The sequence below is a fragment of the Sander vitreus genome, chromosome 8 (assembly GCF_031162955.1).
Source record: "Sander vitreus isolate 19-12246 chromosome 8, sanVit1, whole genome shotgun sequence".
In the NCBI taxonomy this organism is placed as follows: domain Eukaryota; kingdom Metazoa; phylum Chordata; class Actinopteri; order Perciformes; family Percidae; genus Sander; species Sander vitreus.
Window position 1 is genome coordinate 35203067 of NC_135862.1, and position 10884 is coordinate 35213950.

At 41.3% G+C, this 10884-nt stretch overlaps 1 protein-coding gene across 1 annotated transcript in view; it reads right to left on the reverse strand.

The window, feature by feature from the left end:
* Positions 1-10669, reverse strand: part of ano1b (anoctamin 1, calcium activated chloride channel b) — a 44885-nt gene extending 34216 nt beyond the window's left edge. The window contains exons 1-2 of the mRNA XM_078257957.1: positions 10247-10669; positions 4002-4394 (exon numbers count right to left, since the gene is read on the reverse strand). Coding sequence (XP_078114083.1) covers positions 4002-4394; positions 10247-10339 — 486 coding nt within the window. The 5' untranslated portion in view covers positions 10340-10669. The remainder of the gene's footprint in view (positions 1-4001; positions 4395-10246) is intronic.
* Between the last annotated feature and the right edge of the window lie 215 nt (positions 10670-10884).

The window sequence follows — 10884 nt, forward strand, 5'->3', positions numbered from 1 at the left end:
AAAAACCTAAAATTGAAAACTTTGCTTTATAAATTTTAAATTAAAAACTTACATTTTAATAAATGAATAAATGTACCCAAAATGCACTTCAGTTCCTACCAGTCAGCCTGTCTTTAGGTAACGTACGTGTAGCGTAACATTGCTAGCTTTAACGTTACCTATATAGACCTACTAGCTGAAATAGTTTATTACGCAAATATGCACAACTGACTAACAACAGGGAAACTGTCAGGTGGAACATCTAAAGTTATAAGTCATGAAAGAGGAGCGAGAAAGAGAGAGAGTGAGGAATCGGAGGCAAGAGAAACAGAGAGATGCATTAGGCCGGAAGGACCTGGACCGGAGAGCACAGGCAAATCAAGAGGACATATGCTCATCATCCAGGCAAGTAGGGAAAAGAGGCAACAAGAGTGAGCATCAGACTGGAAGAAAACAAAGGGAATATGATGAAACTTATTTGGGTCTGGGCTTCACTTTCTTGCAATGCAGATTGTCCAAAACCACAGTGGGTGGTGTGCAGTGAGGTTCTGCCTCAACAGTTGTATGAAGCCCTCTTATCTACGTCGCCACCTGAACACAAAGCATGCCAATGTAAGTCAAAAGCCCCTTACTTTAATTTGGCCATAAAAAGAAAAGATCAAAAACAAATTGTGGGTGCATCAACCCAGTCAGGATGAGGAAGGGGTTGCGTTGCCTAAAACGTTTGGAACCGCTGCTCTAGGCAATCTGGACCATGACTGGATAAAGTTCTACAGAGTCAAACTTCCTTTTGTGCCACATTCACTGCGAATATTGTCAGAGCCACATAATTTGAAATACTTCAATTAAAGCCGGCACAGAACATCATGCCAGGGGAGACTGAAAATCAGTGGTGGTACACAAGAGCTATTGGGCTGGGTAGGTGGGCGTCATTCAGCAGTCTTAATTCTACTTTATGTTGAGGACATGTAAATTGTCACATCATATTGCAAAATGTGACACAGCAGTGTTTGTACCAAAGTAGAGTTAGAATACTGAGTTAAAACCAACCAGTCTGATGTGTGTAGAGATGTGTGTGTTTATTTAGTAGCAGCCTGGTGTCATCTGCATATAAGCACCTAATGGTAGCAGATTTATTAACATGCGTCCTGCTGCCTTCAGACAGCTGCAGGGATTTAATGACCTGAAGGAGAAGTTTTTTGTTTTTTTTAAGTATATAGTATAATAAATATAAGCAGCTGCAGATAACAGATACTATAAGGATCACCCATATTAATGTATGAATAAATGCAGACTAATTTACAAGCATTCCTGCTTTTTCCACATTTAAAGTTATTTTTGCCAATTTAAATGCACCTGCTGGTTGGAAAGAGTGACGATGGTCTCAAGTCAGGTCTCAGTCCAGAGATGTCAATTATCTGTGCCAGATAGCCGCAATTCCACAAATGCCAGGAGCTCAGCCTCAAGTCCCGTCAAGTGAAGCAAAGGGTCCCGACCACGCACGTTGAAAAATTACGCCAAAGGGGTAGCCAGAGCGTCAAATATCGCCATGGATTGCATTGGAATTAGTTAAAAGCCCCCTGCAATGGACTGAGACACTAAAAGAGACATTTTGCGCCAGTAACTAACACCAAAGGCAACGGACCAAGCGTCGGTTTTTGATGCACTGGGAGTGAGACTGTGTTGGACCAGGGTTCAACCCGTGTTGACTGGCTTGGTTTGAATTGACAAAAGAAGGGTTGATCAAGGGTCAGATAACCCTGGTCCGACCCTGGTTATTGGTGATGCTATTCAGAGACCTCCACGTTTCACCTATTAAAGGGAATGAGAGGAGCTGATGTGATTGGACATCTCTGAAATTTGTATCAACCAGCTGATTTTGTATACCTCCTAATAATAATGTATTCAGCCTCTCTAAGCATTACATTGGACTCAGCATAGTTTGTGCTACCACCGATAGGCACCAAAATATCATAGAAGAGTTGCTCACATGTGTGTGTGTTTGCAATGGGAGTTTGTGTTTGTCCTTGAGCACAGTTTCAGGAAAATAGGAATCAAGCCATTCTATGTGGTACTTGCAACCTCAGGTCAGCCATTGCAATTCACTGCTGTGGAGAGCCGTATTTTCTATTTATATGTTGGCATCAGGACACCTAATACATAGACAGAATATCAGTTTACACTTTTACACGCCTGATACACAGATATATCCCAGCTGCAACCCTGCAAATAGTTTTATAAAAATTGGCTGCCTCCTTAATTGTTGAAGGACACATCCAAACAAAATGTTACTAGTAAAAAGGCTACTTGTAATAAAACAGCTTCACAAGTAGTAAAGTACCAGTGGATCCTTTGGTAACATATTCCGACAGTCTACGATTAATCTTCTGATCCACTTCCTTAATACATTGCTTGCTAAAACAAGAGAGGAAAGACAGAGGAGAGAGTGCAGCAGGAGGAGAGATGAGAGCAGTAGAGGGAACAAGAGAAGATGGAAGAGGAGAGGAAAAGAGAGAGTAGAGGAAAAAGGAGAGGAGAGCTTTACAAAAAACATCTAAACACAGGAAGTCTGGATGGGACCCAAATTGGCCTGAAATAGCAGTGTATAATTCCAGTTTCATGGAAAATTACTTTTTAAACTGTATGCATTGTGACCTATGATGCACAACCCCACTTTCTTCTTTTTTTCTATTTTCCCTTTTATCCTTTCTCTGATTAGCTTACATCTGATTTGCTCCTTGATATCATAGCCATACAGGGCCTTTTGTCATTGCTCTGCTATGTCAGTCTTTAGCTGAGCTTGTAGTCATCCGAGGTTAAAAAGTACCTTCGCATAGTGTAATCATTTGGCTTGCACTGCCAATCAATGGTGAGAACATGCTTTTTTTTTCACAACAGACCACAACACCCAACATCACAGCTGGGTACAAGAGACTTCAACCCTCCAGAGGCCAGTGCAACTTAGTTTTTTCCTCCTTCGAAAATCCTGTGTGGAGTTACTAAGCAACAGTGATTATGTTTAGCTACATGTACACTAATATTCCACTATTATTCCAAATATGACAATATTCCTAATTAGATACGGGTCATGTAAACAGCATATTCCGGTTGGATATCCCAAATAAGGCCTTTTGTCGATTATAGCATTTTGAGATTAGGACACGTGGGATATGCAGGTGTTATTGCGATTTTAGAAGCATTCTTTGGACATGTGCATTCGGAATATGCATCTCAATCTGGGTTTTTATTGCAGTGTACAGGCTGGTTTAGGCCTCTTGCCTGTTTACAGCTTAAGGCTGCAGTAGAGATGCATGTCCAAAAGACCACATCTATGGTTGGAAAAAGAAACACACCTACCTAGGGCAAGTACTGTTTTTTTCAACCTGGACCCTATTTTCCTATGTTTTTGTGTCTAATGGCGTTTTTCCATTACATGGTACCTGCTCGACTTGCCTCGCCTCGACTCAACTCGACACACTGTGCGTCCGCTTTCCATTGCAGATTTTAGTACCGCCTCAGCGTGGCTGGTCGTCTTATATGCCGGCTCGCAATACTTAAATATCAATAGATTTTTGAATATGAGCAGACAATGCAACACCAACCAAGAACGTCGTTGAAGGAATGAAGGAGGGAGGCTGTGTTCGCACGGTCGAACAAGTGGAAAACTTCTATCCTAATATCCTATTTTGCCCAGTTGCATGTTAATAGTAATATTGGTGGAATATTATTCCATTATTATTATTATAAAATTATATATTATTATTATTTAACATGTAAACAGCTTAGTCAGAATATTGTCTTTTTCAGAATAGGGGCAAAACCAGAATGTGTTTGCATGTAAACAAGGTCAGTGTTTCCTACTTTGCTACATTGACTTGTGCTAAATGTGTGACCTTTGCAAATGGAATGTCTTTCATGCAGAAACATTCTGTACAGTAGTTTCCAAATACTATCATAAATAGATTTTAGGTGGCGTTGAGAGTGTGTCTGGAAAGAATAAATGGATAAATATGTAAACTCACATCCTCATCTTTCTCCAGCTCCAGCCCCATGTCTCTCAGTTTCCCCTCAAACTCCTTCCTCCTGAACATCTTGTGATCCTCCTGACCATTGAAGGTCTCTCCGGGACAGCCCAGCTCCACGTCAGCCACCGGTGATGATGGCAGGGACGACGCGCCTCTCGCCCTTTGTGCTTGTTGATGTCGGAAATGTTCACCAAAGCTCTGGGGGCCCCGGCGTAGGCTGCGGGCGACAGCATTTTCAGTGAGCAGGTGCGATGACTGTCGGCCGGAGCGGCCCCCGGCCGGCTTCTTCACATGGTAGGTGAGGATGTAGTCGACCCGCCGCTGACCGTCCTCGAAGTAGAGGCCGTGCTGGCAGAGGGTGTTTTCCTCGGGGGTTAGAGCCTTCAGCAGCTGCAGCATGCACATGGGGACAGACAGGGAGGAGGGAGGAAGATGTTTTTTTGTGAGCAGTTTTGTATCTCTTATGTTTCTTGGATGTAGTCCTAGCTTTCGTTGAGACCCAACAGTTATTTTAACCATCTTGTATCATTGTATTTCATCTCATTTAAGAATCCACCAGTACTATTATTTATTTTCACTCATTAACACACATGTTGCATTAGCCTACAACATTTTGGTAGGATCATAGAAATTTGATAAAAATGTATTTATTTTAAATTTATTTCATTGGTAATATTTCAGTTTGCATGTCAAAGGAAAACAAGCTGCCCCTGTGTTACTCAATAGGTCACCAGGAGTTCCCTGGGCAGATGCCCTGAAACCTCGACTGTCCCAGGCCGGACAAGTTAGAGGTGAAACACTTTAGCAATGAGTCACTTAGCCAAATTAAGCTTTGTTAATACCAAGCTGTCATCTCCTGTATGAAAGGGCTACTGCATATATAAAAATCATCCCGCAAGATTTTCCAGTCTCCTACCTAGTAAGTAAGTAAGTAAAAACTTTTCATCAAGGACAACTAGCAAGAGACAGCAGATAGAGACTCTTTTAAATGAAGGGTTGATACGACAGCATCTGTCCACTGGTGTAATCAAATAAATACATTTGAACACTAACTAGATGGGGAATGACATCCAACAAAAGTTTCAGACTCAAACCAGGGACCCTAGGTCACCCGGGGCGGCTGTGTCTCAGGTGGTAGAGCGATTGCCTTCCAATCAAAAGGTTGGTGGTTCAATCCTTGGGCCTGCAGTTCCATGTAGAAGTGTGCTTGGGCAAGACACTGAACCCTGAATTGCCGATGCTGCGCCATCGGAGTGTAACTGTGTGTGAATATTTATCTGATGAGCAGGTGGCACCTTGTATGGCAGCCACAGTGTATGAATGTATAAATACAGTCCATTTACATTTACCAGGGTGGCTTGATAATTAAATAGCTTTCATCACATGTGTGTAAAAATCAAGTCTAAGATATACTGTTCTTGTTCAGATATAGAGGCTTAGTTTGCAGCAATTGTTTATAGTATTATTGAGCAATATTCTACAACAAAATCCATGAATGTGCCTACATAGCCCACACATCAAACATTTTATTCACATTACAACATTACATCTTAATGTCTTTGGTGTAATATACTCTATGCTACGGGTGTCAAAACTACGGCCCGCGTGGCCAGGTGCAGCCCAACATCTTATTTCAATACTCACATGTAATTCACTCAGATGTTTGCTGGAGTGTTTTTTATTTTTATTTTTTTATTTAACCAGGGAAGAGAATCACATTGAGATTGTAATCTCAATGTGATTCTGCCAAGAAGGCAGCACATAGAGGATACACTTGAACAGACAACAAATAACGGGGCCAGGGATGGACAGGAATAAGAAATAAAAACAGAAAATCACATTTTAAAAACAAGCACAGACATGTTGATATATTTGATTTAGGTAGGACTTGAATTCAGTATGTGAAATAAAAACCTGCAGTTTTAGCTGATTTTGCAACTCATTCCATGAAGTTGGAGCACTGTAACTAAAAGCAGTTTTGCCAAACTCTGTTTTAGTTTGTGGAACATCATACAGTATGTATCTACTTGATCTTAGATTGTATTCAGAGCTACTAGGTGCTAAAAGTATAGTTAAATATGAAGGAGTGTGTCCAGTTATTGATTTGTACACAAAGGTCAACCAATGTTTGAGCCTTCTTGAGCCTTCTTGTTCTACCCTGTGAGATCTGAAACTGAAATGCCTGAGTGCTTGTCAGACCTTCTTTTTTGAGTTTGCTGTGTAGTTTTGTATCTCCCTGGCCATCTGAACACTGAACACATTAAACAAAAGCTTGCAAGGGTGGGTTGTTCAAATAAAACAGGTAGTTGTGAGGCGGCAATGCTGCACACAGCTTTGCAGGAACTCCAGTTTTACAAAAGCCAACATTTCTGTGAAAAAATATGTGACTGTGCTCACAGCACTGATTACAAAATTTAACCAGCACTTTAAAGATGTTGCTGCCACTAAGAAGACCATTAAAGAGCCCTATTGTACTCCTTTACAGCATCATATTTGTACTCGTGGGGTTTACCAAAATAGGTTAACATGCTTTGATGTTCAAAAAACACATTATGTTTCCAATACTGCCCATCGCTGCAGCTTCTCTGTCTGAAACACTCTGTCTGAGCTCTTGGCCCGCCTTCCTGAAAAGCACAGTCTTCTCTGATTGGTCAGCTGGCCCACTCCATTGTGCCACTGGGCGGGCTGTGCTTGCTCAATGCAGCACCTATGGGCAGCACATATGAAAAACTGGGCCGGAGTTCTCAATCAGGGACATCACTAACTGAGGAATTTCAAACAGGAATGTGGGGGAGGCGTTTCAGGTTGAGAAAAAGTGCTGTCTGTGGGAGATGGGAACAATTCAAAAAAGCAAAATAGGGGCTCTTTAACCTGTTCTCAAACCTGCATTCAGTTGGAGCTTATTGAAATGCACAGTAATGAGACTCTCCAGTGCTTTATAGAAAATTCTATTGGAGACATAAATAGCTTGAGCTGTGTCGTGACATGAGCCTTCGATATCTCTCCGTGAGATGTACTTCTGGCTGCAGATCTGAACGGAAGGTGTCTACAGATCAAACTACACAGAGAACACGCAACCATATTTGAAGGGGAACTTCACCCAATTTACAGTTGAAGACACTTGAATCAGTTTACTAGTCCCGGGTCGGGTTGGGTTCCAATAGCTGGAGCAGCAGCCGGGGGAATGACTGTAATGGCACTTTCGACCTACATATGATATAGTTGAGACACCACAACCATCCAAAGTCCGTTTAAAGGCAAAGTTTCAGGCTGTGTGCATTTCTCTGTGGATTGAGCGTTTTGATACTTTCATAGTGTTTATGGAGCACCTCGACCTGCTTTATAATAAAAAGTAACTTTTTTACAATATGGGACCTTTAACAGAAAGTCTGTGTTATAAACAAAGAGTTTGAAAGACATGGTTTAGAGGGTGTAATTTAAAAATGCTATTGGTTGTATTATGGGAAATGTAGGATCCAGGGTTTTTAGGCTTTGATCCATAATAAAGTAGGTACTAAAAGTCAAGATGCATGTATATTGGACTCTGCTGCTTTAATTTTGATCATTCGCTTATCTTATTTTGTCTCTTGTGAGTAACCTGACTCTGTGAAGTGCAAAAATAAACCACTGGAAAACTGATCTCATCCTCACTACATGGCCATGATTCTGAGAGTAGCTCTGACACCTCAGTTACTTAGGTGTGCTAAATTCTCAGAGCCTCCGCTCAAACCTTCGAGATTAGCACTAAATAGGGTTGATTATTGTATTGTATTTCATTTTAGTCCAAGTTTCAGTATTGGTACCAAAACGATTTTTTTATGCCTTACATAGGAAAAACCTACAAAACTCTTTATTTTTATTTAACTAAAGGAAGTTAAATGTTAAATATGTGAACACAAGCAGTTACAATTTCATCAAAACATAAGATTATAACTCTGACGGTACATTCTATGCCAGCTTTTCAAACAACCCTGACCGAGATAAACTATTTGGATCGGTGGATATTTAGCAGTAGGTTAGTCCACATCCATCACGTTCCACTTCCGGTGCTACCGGAAATTCCACCAGATGCACCTCTTTTCAGCGGTTGGTTACCTGCTCCTCAGATCTCTGCAGGGTAAATCCAGACAGCTAGTTAAACTATCTGTCCAATCTGAGTTTTCTGTTGCACGACTAAAACAAATTTTGACGTACATGTTCCACCAAAACACGTTCCTTCCTGAGGCTATTTAATAGAGGCGCCGTGGCTCCGTCCATGACGATTGTGACTGGTTTAAATAAATGCCTATAAACCAGAGCATGTTTTTCTCCCATCACGGTAAGCTGTGTGGACTAGCCAGACCTTCCTCTGCAGCGCTGTGGAGGAAGGTCTGGCAATGTGAGACTAGCAGTAGGCCGACGTGCCTGTGCACCTATCATATGTTTGGAAGTGAAAATAGCAGTGTTATATATAAAATTAGCAACTGAAAACATCTGTCAGCTGTCAGGCAGCGTACAGGACACAGGAACAGGACACTGATCATGGAGTCACACCTGCAGCACCGGAGAACCTTCCACTGCAAATACCAGGTAGCACAGTCAGATCTTCAGCAACTCAAATGAAGCATAGTGTAAAATCTGGCAGGTCACGGAGTCAAGCTCAGCTGCAGCTATTATCTCAGCTCATAGCTGACAGTTCCTAAGCCAGCACACCAGCTGATGTCTCAACTGATTTACAAAGAATATGTTTACGGCATTTCCTCTCTAACTGGGATGTTTTGGGAACGATTGGTGGGATTGCTGTGTACGAAATACACATGGCGATACACTGGTAAGAGCCAATGAGGTTTAACCATGTATCCAGCTACGTACAGCTTACATTACTGTATTGGCGGTGCCACCCCGTGCCCCCCTTCTGGCCCTGCCCCTGCGTACATACAAGTTAAGAAAAAATTTGTGTGTAGGTTTGTTTCATGAAGGAGGCCCTATCTCTCGCCGTTCTAATCCAGCTCTTCTTTAATGAGCTCTCTGCTGCCCGGACCACCAGAGAAGAGTCGTACATTAGCTGCAGTTGAGTGCAGTGGGAGTTCCCCCGTCGATATGTACGTTGAACTTTCTTTTGATCTTCCTCATGAGTTGGGTTAGCAGTGATGGTGCATGGGTGACAGATCATCAATGCTGTGCAATGAATCAGGTATTATATGACTTTAGGATTACAAGGCTGTGTTTGTGAGCAAAAAGGGCAGCGGGAATCCTAAATGTATCCTCGTTGTCCTAAATGTTTTGTTCTTATTTGTACTGCCTGTGTCGTAATCATGAATCAATAAAGTCTGAATCTGTGTGTGAAATATTTAAACAGAAGACTTCATGTTTAGTTTTTTTTGACTGCATCATTCCATAAACAGAATTTTTTTTATCTAATGTTATGTTTCATTGATATGTTTAAATGCAGCCTGACATATTTTGTATCTTTGGAAACGTTTTCCTCTACTCACAAGTTCTGTGAGTTCGAACAATATGAGTGTGTTTTGACTGACACAACAGGTCAGTGAGGTTTAAAGATTCACGTCAAGTCATTTATGTATTGTAAAACTAACAAATGTGTTTGCTCTTACCTTAAAATAATCTACATGTTTGACAGGGGGATTTTTGTCCTCAAAATTACAATATCCTTCCTGTAATAGTGTTACCTGTAACAAGTATCTGCAGTACTGTCTACATCTCTGAACAGACTTCATTCAGTAGCTTCAGTTTTTCTTGTGTGTTCTTCTCTTTTCACTCCAACGCTGTCAGTCTCTGTCAGCGCTGATTCAAGATTCAAGATTTGTATTTGCAATTTGTGCATACACTAAACAGTCCAGGCACATAAGAATCCTTGTGCATGCTGTTTGAGTCAAGTAAAGATAGTAAAGGGCAAAGAAAAGCTCACCGACTAAAATAGAAAAAGAGTATAGGCTACAAGATAAATAAATCAAAATAAAATGAGACAACAAAAAAAAACGTAGATAGTGTACAAAGAGTGCAACAAAAGTATTAGAAATTATGAATACTGCAACTGGAGGATACAACTATGGGGAGGATATTGCATTTGTCACGAGAATAAATATTGCTAATATTGCTCAGTAGTTGACAGTAGAGTGAAGTAGTGAGGATTATAGCACATTTTATCACAGTGAATTGTTCAGTATTTTATTATATGTTTTTGCCATCAGTCTGACTGTGGCAGGGAACTAACTCTGTTAGTCTCATTTGGAGACACTCACCTTAAACTTGCCGTGGAAGATGACATCTTGTAGAAAATGTGGAGCCTGTTGGTCAGAACTAGAGGTGGGAGACACTTCTGCTTCCTCTGTCATTGTCCAGTCCCGGCAGGTAAAAGGCAGAGATGAAGTGATGTGGTGAAGACTTGTTTCCAAACAGAATATGTCTGATTTGTCTCTCTGTCTGGGTTTCTCCTGTTTGAAATGTTACATGAAAGTATCTGGCTTTCTCCCCTGCCTCTCCTATTATTTTCTTGTGACTTGCCACTTTTTCTGTAGCTTTTGCTCCCTTTAAAGCTATGTGTGGAGCTCTGTGTCTGTGTCAATGTGGAGTGGCCGGAGCAAGCCTGCAGCCTTGTTACTTGAGAAGCCGTCCGTGAGCCAAGATCTAAACTTAGACAACGATAAAACTCTGATGAACGCAAGGCGCCCTCTCTCACTCTCTCAGTCTCTACTCAACTGTAATCACGACACAAGATCAGCCGCCCCAACACACAGCCAACATCTCTCTCTCTCTCTCTCTCTCTCTCTCTCTCTCTCTCTCTCTCTCTCTGCCAACGGCTACTAATCAAATGTGATGCATTCCATGTAAAACAAATGACAACATGGCACCCAAACTGAAAACATTCCCAAACAACACT